The following is a 12121-nucleotide window of genomic DNA, read 5'->3' as shown; positions in this document are numbered from 1 at the left end:
GGCACTCTGGGAGATACAGGCAGGAGGATCACAAGTTCAAGCCCAACCTGGGCCACTTAGCAATTCAGTGAGATTTTGTCTCAAAATAAAGTATTTTGAAAAGGGGTGGGGATGCAGCTCAGTGAGAAGGCTCTGGATTCCATTCTCAGTACTGAGGAGAAGAAACAGTGGTATTATATAATGATTCCCCAGAAAGGTATTAACAATCCTAACATGTATCCACCTAACAAGACAGCTTCAAAATACATGAAGTAAAAGCTACTTTGGAATATGCTTTTTGTTGTTATTGTTTTGGGACAGGGTTTTGCTATGCAGTTCAGATTGGCTTCGAACTCAAAGCAATCCTCCTGCCTCAGCCTCCTGAGTGCTGGGATTATAGGTGTGTACTACCATGCTCAGCAGCACATCAATTTTTAAATTAATTAACTAATTAATTAGTCTTTTTGAGACAGGGTCTCGCTATGCAGTTCAGGCTGGCCTTGAGCTCACTTTGTAGCCCAGGCTGGTCTCGAACTTACAACGATCCTCCTTCCTCAGCCTCCCGAGTACTGGGATTATAGGTGTGCACCACCATGCCCAGCCACACATCACTTTTTTAAAAAACAGAAAACACATGAAGGCATTTACTAGATATTAAAAGCAATTAAGTTCAGCTTTTGACTATTAAGGCAGTAATTTAAAAAACACCAATGGATATCCTATTTTTTTCCACAAAAGAACACTTATGGTTTGGAAAATTATATTTTCCAATATGAATACAATGAATCTTATTTCAGTGGTTGATGCAGGTGGAAGTCATGCTGGACAGAGAAGTTTATAATCTCTCCTAACATTTTTTTTTCCAGTACTAGGGATTGAACCCAGGACCTTCCCACTGAGCTACATTTCCAGTCTTTTTTTTAAATTTTGAAACAATATCTTACTAAGTTACCCAGTTGGGTTCAAACTTGCAAGAGGCCCCTGCCTCAGCCTCCCCGAGTGTTGCCCCATTACACCCAGTTTCTCCTCTCAGTACTAAAGCCGCAGTTGAACTGCTGGACTTCAGAGGAGGCATCAGCCACGTATAACCCAGACTTTGGCTCATTTCTGTAAATATAGTTTTGTTGGAACACAGCTACACTCAATTCACTTGCGTATTTGCCTATGGCTTCCTTCATACTCAATGTGAGTAGCTGCCAGAGAGACTGTATGGGCCAAGACGCCTAAACCTAAATGTGTACCACCTTGCCCTTCGGGAAAAGTCTGCTGACCCCCGCAATCAGGTAACACAGAGAAAGGACCACCGCGGGGAAAGGCCAAGGCCACAGTCAGCCTGAACCCGGAGCCCCAAGTACCTTATTTGACAGGGATTCCGGTGCACGCTCTTCCTCTTTGTTCACCGAGGGACCAGGCTCTTGTTTAGTAGGACCCACTTTCGATCTAGCCAAACTTAAAAATTCACTAATAGAATCTTCCTTTTTTTCATGTTGAGATGCATCCCATCTGGACGGCTTCCTTGACTCTGAAAGGTAGAGCAGGGATCTGACCTTGGACTCGGCAGGCAAAAGGCAAGTTCTTCACTGCGGCTCTGTCATTCGCCCAGAGCATCGGCACGGCCGCGACGCCTTGGCGCTGTGCAGGGACAGGGCCCCCGAGAGCCCGGCTCAGGCCCAGCGCCACGTGAGCTGATGCAGGCTGCAAGCAGGTTGGTTGTGGAGAGAGTGTCTGCACCACGTGTACCCCTGGGGCCTCCCCTTTATTCCTGTCCCCCCAGCAGGTGAGAGGTTCAGGTACCGCTCAGCAGAGCCCCCAGAAGCCCTGCTCCCCATCCGAACCTCGGGGCTGCGGGGCTTTTTCACTGGATGCTTGCGCTGCGGGCGAGGAGGTGGGCTCAGGGAGCGTCAGAAAGTTGAAGACCGAGTATTTGTCACGCTTCACCCTTGGTAAGCCAACTAACGTGGAACTAGGGGTTGAAAAGAAAAAAAGGTATAATTTTAGTAACAAATGCTAGGATAGGGCCGGGGACATAGCTCAGCGAGACAAGCACCTGCCTGGCAAGCGCAAGGTCTTAAGTTCGATTCCCAGTACCAAAAAAAAAAAAAAAAAAAAATGCTAGGATAACACCCACTTCCTGTAAAGGTTTTGGTCTTACATCTTTGCCCAGCTCTCCTACTTCACTAAAGGGTACCTTAGATGTCTGCACCTCCCAGCGCAACTCATGAATTCAGACGGCTGACTTTAGAATCCTTGAGTTTTGTTTTTTGATTTTTTTTTTGAGACAATGTCGCACTATGCAGTTCAGGCTGGCCTTGAACTCGCACAATCCTCCTGCCTCAGCCTCCCAAGTGCTGGGATTACAGGCAAAAGTTTTTCTTATTATACTAAGAACTAGAATGAATTAATTTTTTTTATGGTGCTGAGGACTGACCCAGGGCCTGGCAAAAGCTAGGCAAATGTTCCACGACGGAGCTACTCTCCTGGTCTTTTTTATTTTGAGACAGGGTCTCAGAAAGGTGCCCAGACTAGCCTTGAACTTGTGACCTCCTGTCTCGGCATCCACAGTAGCTGGGATTACAGGCATGTGCCACCACAACTGTTTGCACTTGATCTTAGCCAAAAGGCCGAGAAGCAATTACCACAACTATCTGGAATTTAATTTTGCAGTGGATTTTCACTGCTAAAACATATCTATGGTTTCTGATATAGTTTGAATCAAGTGTGTATGCTTTCTGGCAGTGCTTATAATCAAGTAAGAAAGTGTTAAACGTTAATTAATTAATTAATTTGTTTGTTTTTTTTAGGCGGTCTTGTTATGTAGTGCGGGCTGGCCTTGAAATCAGGCCCAGGTAGGCCTCGAATTTATGGCAATCTTCCTGTCTCAGCCTTCCAAGTGCTGGGATTACAGGCATACACCATCACACCTGGCTGAGCTTTTATAAAGAATTAGGAAACATAAGTAAGTGAGCTGGTGGTGTAGCTCAGTGGTAGAGCCCTTGCCTAACATACAGTAAGTCTCTGATCTCCAGGACCACCACCACCAAAAAGAAAAAAGATAAAGAAAACATAAGTAATATCTTAAAAGTAAAGTGTATAAGCAGCATTTAAAAGATGGCAAACACAAGTATTAAGCTTTTGTAATTAGACACATCTGAGTTTCATATCTTCAATATGGATAAAGTTTGCTATCTGAATATTTGGGTTTTAGGGTGTGGGTTTGTTTGTTCTGTGGTACTGAGGATTGAACCTACGGCCTTTGTACTAAGCTAGATCCCAGCCCTTTTTGAAAAAATTATTTGGATGCCAGGTGTTGGCAGTGCATGCCTGTAATCCTAGCACTTGGGAGGCAGAGGCAGGAGAATCTTATAAGTTCAAGGCCAGCCTGGGCTACATAGCGAGTTCAAGTCCAGCTTGAACTATATAGCAAGACTCTCCGTCAAAAAAACAAAACCAATCAAACAAATAACAAGAACAACATTTTTTAAAATTTTGAGACAGGATCTTGTTAAGTCCCTAAGTTTTCCAGACTGGGCTGGAATTTATGATCCTCCTGCCTCAGCCTCCCAGAGTGCTGAGATTACAGGTGTGGACCACCACACCTGGTTGGATATTTAGGGTTTGGTTTTTTTTTTGCAATGAATTAATAGAAGTTAATCTGCAAAATTAGTAACTCTAAAGATTTACAATTAAGTTCATCTAGAAAATGGAAATGTATACGGGTACCATGAGGGGAAAGTTAGCTTGCAGGTGGGGAAACACGTTTTGTAAAGATCCAGAACATTTCATGGGGCTCACCCTGGATAGGGATCTGGGACATTGAACCTCTTACACAGAAGCTTGTCAGGGTGCCACTCAAATGCGTCTCGGGTCAACTTCCCGAACATCTTCATCTTCACAGCGGACTGCTTGTCACTGACATCGTTCTGCGGAGAGACACGCGCCGTGCTCAGTGAAGGGTCACACAACCGAGCTGACAGCACTTCCGCTTACACAGTGTCCGGCTTCACTGTCTGGCATTTCCAGTCAGTCAGTCAGTCAGTTAGTCAGTCAGTGCCTGCATACACACACGCATACATAAGTACATTCTCAAGCAACTGTCTAGAATTACAAAGAGCTCATACTATATATAGTATTTTTGCTTAAGTACCTTGGAAACCAAAGCATAAAATCATCTCATATTCCACTGTGCCCTGTGTATTTTGATCTTTTCAGCAACAGATATAAAATATTTAACTGTACCATGTTTTAAATTTAAACTGTAGCTTAGCAGTTGAACACGTGCGCAGCACGTCCAAGGCCCTGGGTTTAAACTCCAGCACCACGAAAAAATAAACAAAAAAATACAATTCACCAGGTAGGAACATGATGGCGACAGATCACCTCTTGGTCTCGAGGAACTTCTACTTGCTCTGAGTCGTCCTCCTCCTTGGCGTGCGTGAACCTGGAGGACAGGGTCGAGTGGGAAGCCGTGTACAGCTGCGCCGCCCGCGCGAACTCTTCCCGCTCGCGGCCGCGCTCCCACTCGGTCATGCTGGGGTCCAGGCAGCGCTCCAGGGCATCTGCGGGGCAGGGAAGGGGACGGGGCTTAGCGACGACGTGCTGGGCACCGCTGTACCCTGCAGCACTTCGCGGGAGACACGCCTCCCCCGCTCGCATCTGTGGGCAGGACTCCGGGTCACGCTGTTCCTTCCTTCCATAGGATGCCTTTACCGAACTCTGTCTACCGAGCAGAACAGGGAAAACCATCTGGGAGGCTACTGCTTGGAGACACCTTTCGAAGCAGGAACCTGGCACCACTCGCAGAGTGCTAAGTTCATCCCAGCTACGTGCCTACATTTTGGGCAGGAAAACACCGTCTCTTACCTTTTTAAGTAAACAAGTAAACCTTAGGGGGGCGGAGTCTTAGGAGAAGGTAAGGCCCCATAAGTGAATTTTATGCTTCCCAAAGTTCAGGTGTGGGGGGCTGGGGATTTAGCTCAGCGGCAAAAGCGCCTGCCTGGCAAGCGCAAGGTCGTGAGTTTGGTTCCTGGTACCGGAGAAAAAAACCCAAAAAAAAAAAAACAACAACAACCAAAGTTCAGGTGTGGAAAATCAGCCCCCTGAATCTGCTGACCAGCTCTCGCAGACCGCGCTTCGCACCCGCGGCCCCGCTCACCCTTCCCGTAGGTCCTTCACAGCCACAGCAATTTCCCCGGGAAATGGTTCAACAGCCCAGTTATGTCTTTAAGTCAAATTTCACACTATAATTTGGGACTGGATAATTAGAATAGAGCAGGAGCCAGTGTCCTCTTGGCTAGAAACACAGCACTTACAGAAGTCAATTATTTCCAAACAGCTGCTTAATTCGGCGCTGGCCCCTGGCTCACCGGCACCTGAACCGCTGTCCCTGTAACCCCAGCTACAGAGGAACGCGCGCTACCAGAGCCTGCTCTTTGGTCAAGGGCCAGGGCCTGAAACCGTCGCATCGTTTGCAGCAGGACACACAGAAAACCTGGCCGAGCAGGGTATTCAACTTCAGATCTGGGGATGGCAAGAGAAGCGGGCACGCTGTCTAGCCTGGGCTGAGGCACGGGAGACCCAGGCTAGCACCCACCTTTCCGACCCTTTTTCATATGCGCTAAGAACTCTTCGTATCGTTTCTGCTTCTCTGGATCTTTAGCAAAAGGTCTGAAGTTGCTGGCTCTGGCGGGGGCTGTCGCGCCACCCAGGGCCACGTGCCAAGAGCTGTGTCCAACGTCCGGTGACGAGGGCCCAGCTCTGCTGCTTGCCGCCCTCTGTGCCAGACTCCTGGCCTGGAGCTGCGCTGCTTTCAGCTCAGTTGCCTGCTTCATTTCTTTGATCCTCTCTCTGTCTTTTTGGGACAGAAACTCTAACACGGAAGTTGCTGAACCTGGATAAAAATAATAAGAAGAAGGGGTGAAGAGTATCACAAGGTGTGTATGTTTACATTTCTCTGCACGGTCATTTTCAGTATCACAAATGTACATAATAGGAGATGAGCATTCTAGGGTTAGTTTCTCTTCTATGCTTATATATCCCTGGGAATTGGACAGTAATAAGTAATGAGATGCCCATTTTACAACTGAGAAACTGGAGGCTAACACTTGCTTGGACACGTAAGGTTGACGGGGGCTCATGTGAGAAGCCGGCCAGAGCTGGGAGGACCAGCGGAGCGCAGGGGAGGACAGAGGCCGGCAGGGCGGGTGCTGGCGGCACAGCTAAGAGGACTTGTAGGCAGGGTGGGGTGAGAATCAGGGCTCCTCCCGTGTTGTTTTTCTTTTTTGGTACCGGGAATCAACCTCAGGACCGTGTGCTTGCCAGGCAGGTGCTGTGCTGCTGAGCTATATCCCTGTCCTGTCCCATGTGGTCTGAGCCGTGCTCCTGGGGGGCCGCACAGACGGGCATGGGCAGACGAGGGCGAGCAGGTATGGGAAGGACGTGGGGACACAGTTCTGTTCAGGGTGATCATCTCGAGAGGCCACGAGGCTCCCAAATGACAATGCCGCAGAGCCCAATTCCCCAGACCCAAGGCGCTCTGCCGACTCCTCTTTTTACTGACCCCGCAGGGCGTTCTCCACATGCTTCAGACCTCCAGACACACTCGCTCCTTTGGGCTCTCACAAGTGTTGCTGCCAGGCCGGCTCCCGGGGAGAAAGCGCACTTTCCCCAGCAGCGCAGACAAGGCGCACGCACCTTATCCCTAGATCATCACTAAATGCCTAAGAATGGAGGCGTTTAAGGAAAAAGGTGCAATTTTTTTTTTGGTTTATTGCCAGTACCGGGAGTCAAACTCATGACCTCGCGCTTGCCAGGCAGGTGCTGTGCCGCTGAGCTAATTCCCCTGCCCTACAAGGTGCAATTTTACAACAAACTGAAAGTGGAAAGACAGGTCTGAAAAAGGAAAGGGCTGCACAGTGTCACACATGCTGTGCGCAGTAAAGGCCACTATTCCTACAGTTTGGGAGGACAAAAGCATACAGAGAGCTTCAGGGTCGGGGGGAGTACAACCTTCCGTTCTGACTTTGCTGAGAGATTTTTTCAGCGCAATCGTTTCAGTCTTTTCGTGGCACGTACCTTGGGCTGGCGTCTCTCCTAGCAACTCCCCCCGCTTGGAGGCATTCAGTTGGTGCCTACTGTGTGTCGCTGGCTCGTGCGCTGCCTTTCCGGCTGACTCGGATAACACCTGAAGCAAATGGGAGTTCTCGGAGGTGGCGGCGACCACGGGTCGGAAATAATGCACTGGTCGATAGTCCCTTGGCAACTCAGGGGGCGGATAAATCTGAACAGAACAAAACAACAACATCATGTGAAATTTAACCAAGGAAACTCATTCCCGTACCTCAGTATGACCAAACCCACTCCTCCCCAGGTGCATCTGGGCAGACCTTGGAGCGTCACCAGAATACACTGTTGCAGGGCTCACGTATATTGAACATCACCCCTGCCCACTTCTCCACATAAATTAGAATATCCATATTTTATATTATGACAAGAAAGGTGATGGGCAGCTCTATGTAATCCAAGCAGAACCGGCCCCCATGAAGCAGAAAAGAGAAAAGCATGATCAAGGCTTCTAAAAAAACAACAGCTTTAAATTAGTTACTTTTGAATTAAGAACTATGAGCCAGGTGTGGTGGCGCACGCCTGTAATCCCAGCACTCGGAAGGCTGAGGCAGGAGGATCACTGACTGTGGCAAAGTTAGACCTCAGTCCCGGGGCACACTGGACCTGCTGGCCGAGTTTCCACAACACTGTGCCCATCCCACCCCACAAGGCCTGATATAACTGGGGTTTCCCAAGCTCCCCAGGTGGTTGTCATGTATTGCCTGGGTCGAACATGTGACAATATTAAAAGACTAGGAAAGAGTGGCATTATCATTGTCAGGAAACCTCATTTTAAAAGAGCCATTTTATCCTGATTACCTTCTCTGAAATAAAGAGATTCCCAAATTAGCCACAAAACATTCCCATGGTACCACACATCAAAACCCAGAGGGCCGAGGACGTACCTTGCTTGCTCAGTATGTGCAAGGCCCTAGGAACAATCTGCAGAAGGAAGGAAGGGAGGGAAGGAGGAAGAAAGGAACCAGGCATAGGGAGACACACGTGTAATCCCAGCACTCTAGGAGGATGAGGCAGGAGGATCTCAAGTTCAAGCCCAGACTAGACAACTCAGTGGCTTAGCAAGACCCTGTCTCAGAATAAAAAGTAAAAAAGGATGGGGATGTACCTCAGTGTGACGGCCTTGGGTTTAATCCCCAGTACTGCGAAAAGAAAAAAAAGAAGAAGAAAAAGGAGGAGGAGGAGAAGAAAAGGTAGAAGAAGGAAGACGAGGATGAGGAAGAGGAGTTGAGGAGGAGGAGAGGGGAGGAGGAGGAGGAAGAAAGACCAGAAAGCAAGAAAGGCAAAGGAAAGCAAAAGGAAAAAGCAGACCAGAGGAGACCCGGAAGCGCCTAGGAGAAAAGTGGACTGTGTGCACCCCACCTCTACACCCCCCACCAGACTCGAAGCATTTCCCTCCCTCTGCTAGTCCCTGCCCCCTCTGCCCCCTGTCTGGGACCCCAGGACTCGGCCCCTGCACTGCCAGGACTGCGGCTGTGCCCCTCACCAGCACCAGGCAGTGTTAGGCTGTGCCATGCCCTCACTGGCGGGGCTCCCAGGCCTGGACCGTGTGTCTGCAGGATGCTGGGGGCGGGATGCCGGGCCTCGAGGGCACGCTGCTCTACTCCTGAGCCGCCTTCCCAAGCCAGGGCAGTTTGTGTTTGAACCCTAAATCAAACGAGTGCTTCTCTGCCATTTTAAACTAGGCCTCCTTTCCTTCCACGTCAAAAACGCACGTTCTCCTTTGGTTATTATTGGACGTTTCTGGTAATAATAGCTGCTTACTACATGTCTAGTGCTGTGCTGAACATATCTGTTTGCTCTTCGAACATCTTCACTCTCAAAACTAAACAAATCCAAGCCTCTGTGATGCCGAATGAGGTTTTTCAGGCTGCAGTGGCCTCCTCTATTCTAAAAAACCACAGGCCGTGTCTGAGAGGTGCTTAACAAATGTTTGCTGAGTGAAAAAAGAAAAGCCGACCAGAGTATGGAACAATCTAACTAGGGAGGGCCAGGTGCCCCTCCTGAGCCGTAGCACCCACATCTGGCTCCTGAGAGTGTGCTGGCAGCAGGGGCTGATGGGAGTTAAAGGAAGAGCACCTCTTGGCCTGAGAGCGCATTTTCACATAGACTGCAACAAAATCTCACAAGATTGTCCAGAGAGGCGCACGGGGTCTCCCCAAACCTGACCCGTTGCTCGTCACATCCCCCGTCTGCTCCGCTGTTGCTATGGAGTCCTGGGGACCTGGCTCACACTGGCTTCAGAGCACCAGGAGGAATCAGGACTGTGGGTTCTGATGGTTTTGGAGAAAGTTTCCTACTTTTCCTGGAGATGTACTGCACCTGGAACGGCGGCCATGGTCCTGGGGATGGAACCCAGGCGCCTGCACATGGTAGGCAAGCCCTCTCCCACTGAGCTGCTATGTCTCTTTTCAGGGAAATAAGCATTAATGTGAAGCTTCGAGTCAAAAGATTAGCAATTAGCATCTAGGCAAAATGGTGCGCACCTTTAATCTCAGTGGTTCAGGAAGAAGCATTGTAAATCTGAGCCCCTTCGGGAACTTAGACCCTGTCTCAAAATAAAAAAAGAAAGGGCGGTGATGTCACTTAGTGGGAGGGTCCCCCTGAATTCCATCACCCCAGGATGGGGAGGGGGGGGGCGGGGGAGGGGTTAGCAATTAGATGTTTTGAACACAACATAGCTACTGACAGATGTTTCTAATGCAGACTTTTTTCCAGACATTGTCTATCCATGCGGTTCACACCTGCCCCAAACTCACAATTCTGCTTCAGCCTCCCCGGTGCTGGGGTTACAGGCCTGGGCCACCACAACCAGCCTCAGAATACGGTTTTCTAGAAAGCAGCATTTCCCTTTCTTTTCAATTAACATAACAACTCAGATTCCATAGCTGTACCAAACCAGAAAAAAAAATTGTTTTAATAAAAGAAAAACTGTCTTACTTTTTTAGATGATAAAGGTTTAGAAGCCAGGGAAAATCCATCCAAAATTTTGCCAATATATCGAAGATCTTTCTCCGATTCTGTAAAACAATGTCACTGATTAATTAGAGAAGTAGAGACAACTGGAGTAAGACAAAAGGCAGGAGCTTCACGTCTCCAAGGACACAGACAGTATACGTCACAGGCAACCTCCCGCAGCCGGGGCAGGAGGGGAAGACAGAGCAGGGTGCAGAGCCCACGCCTCTGCTGACCTGGTGGCTGGTGGCCCAGCCCACACCACCCTTGGCTGGTTATTGGCCAGGACACGAGGGAAAAGTCGAGAACAGAGAAAGGGCTTAGGGGAGGGGAGAGAAAGAAGAGGGGAGCAATGAGGGGGTGATCTAGGTATATTATAGGCATGTACTAAAACACCAAAACAGACCAATTTTCCTGTGTAATATGGACTAATAAAAAAAGAATATTTATTATAGCCCTACTGATCATGAAAAAAATAAACAATTAAAAGTCAATTGGGTGGTACTGGAAAAAAAAAATAAAACAAAACAAACAAACAAACAAAAAAAGTCAATTGGGGCTGGGGATTTAGCTCAGCAGCACAGCGACTGCCTGGCAAGCGCAAGGTCGTGAGTTCGATTCCCAGTACCGGAGAAAAACCAACAACAACAACAAAAAGTCAATCATGGGCCGGGAGAAGTAGTGCACAGGGCCGTAATCCCAGTACCTGGGAGGCTGAAGCAGGATTGCCATGAGTTCAGGGCCAGCCTGCACTACACAGTGAGGCCCTGTCTCAAAAAAAAGTCAATCATGAAGATTAGATAAAATGAAGATAGATTCACTCAGTGAAAAACGATAGAGTCAAAACTACAGAAGTTGTGGCCCTGGGGGTGGGAGAGAAGAGAGGCCATAGGAGAGGACTGGGGAGGGAAAACAGCCTACTCAGACCTGTTGAGCTATGGTCAGGTAAGGTTTGATGAATACTTGTCAAATTTATCTAAAATCTGTGTTGAAGTGATCTTCTATAGAATATAGGCATGTGAGCAGAGCCCCCCAAATAATGTCCATTCTACATTTCTAAAGAAGAAAGAGCAAATGCAGGCAGGTTGTTTTTTTTTAATTTCTACGCAGGTCTCGTGGGGAGGGGGACAATCCATCCATGGGACCATGCTGTAGTATAAGGCAAAGTAAAGATTTAGCTCAGAAGTTACATTTTATGTTTTTTGTTTTTGTTTTTTGTTTTTGGCTTTTTGAGACAGGGTCTCACTGTGCAGTTCAGGCTGGCCTTGAGCTCACTTTGTAGCTCAGGGCTGGTCTCTAACTCTCGACAATCCTCCTGCCTCAGCCTCCTGAGTGCTGGGATTAGAGGTGTGCGCCACTACGCCCGGGAGTAGATTTAAATATATATGTGTTATTAGTATTAACGATTATAGAATTGATGTTTCGTTAATATGTGCTGATTAAAAGCATACTTAGCATGGACTAATGTAAATGTACAGTATTATCAACTTCATTCTCCTAATTTCTAAAGAATGTTTAATAATAATTACACTTTGTATAATTAACATATGTTGTCAACAGCAGATATATTAATGATTACGTACACACAACTCAGTTACATAAATTATTACACATTAATTACAGTCTACGATTATAGTATTCTGCACTACAGAGTAGCCTAACCCACACCCGGGGCGATGCCGGCTGACACGCCGTCACACTCTGTTTTTGTTTTTGTTTTTCTCCGGTACCGGGAACCGAACTCACGACCTTGCGCTTGCCAGGCAGGCGCTTTTGCCGCTGAGCTAAATCCCCAGCCCCACGCCGTCACACTCTGGCATCTCGTGAAGCCCTGGGTTTGGAGGTGGCGGTGGCACCACAGCCGCCCACACTTCACAGTGCTCACTGTGCCCCAGCCCGAGCCAGCCCCATCACCTAGTACCGTCTCCAGCACTGTCGCCCCCCGCTTCCAGACAACGAAGCTGAGGCACACAGCAGTTCAGGAGCTTGTCCCTGGTCACAGCTGCTAAGTGGGGGAACGGCCGGGACCAGAATCCGGGCAGACTCTCCCCAGAGTTTGTACCTCTGT

The 12121-nt window shown here is 48.3% G+C and overlaps 1 protein-coding gene across 2 annotated transcripts in view; it reads right to left on the bottom strand.

The window, feature by feature from the left end:
- Gpatch1 (G patch domain containing 1) overlaps positions 1 to 12121 on the bottom strand; it is a 40120-nt gene that overhangs the window by 12786 nt on the left and 15213 nt on the right. For both annotated transcript variants that reach the window (XM_005413834.2, XM_013509577.1), the window contains exons 9-15: positions 10039 to 10118; positions 7051 to 7255; positions 5570 to 5866; positions 4357 to 4535; positions 3772 to 3899; positions 1815 to 1942; positions 1335 to 1501 (exon numbers count right to left, since the gene is read on the bottom strand). In XM_005413834.2, coding sequence (XP_005413891.1) covers positions 1335 to 1501; positions 1815 to 1942; positions 3772 to 3899; positions 4357 to 4535; positions 5570 to 5866; positions 7051 to 7255; positions 10039 to 10118 — 1184 coding nt within the window. The remainder of the gene's footprint in view (positions 1 to 1334; positions 1502 to 1814; positions 1943 to 3771; positions 3900 to 4356; positions 4536 to 5569; positions 5867 to 7050; positions 7256 to 10038; positions 10119 to 12121) is intronic.

The sequence above is a fragment of the Chinchilla lanigera genome, unplaced genomic scaffold, assembly GCF_000276665.1.
Source record: "Chinchilla lanigera isolate Chin_1 unplaced genomic scaffold, ChiLan1.0 scaffold00173, whole genome shotgun sequence".
NCBI lineage: Eukaryota > Metazoa > Chordata > Mammalia > Rodentia > Chinchillidae > Chinchilla > Chinchilla lanigera.
This window is presented reverse-complemented; position numbering and strand designations above follow the sequence as displayed.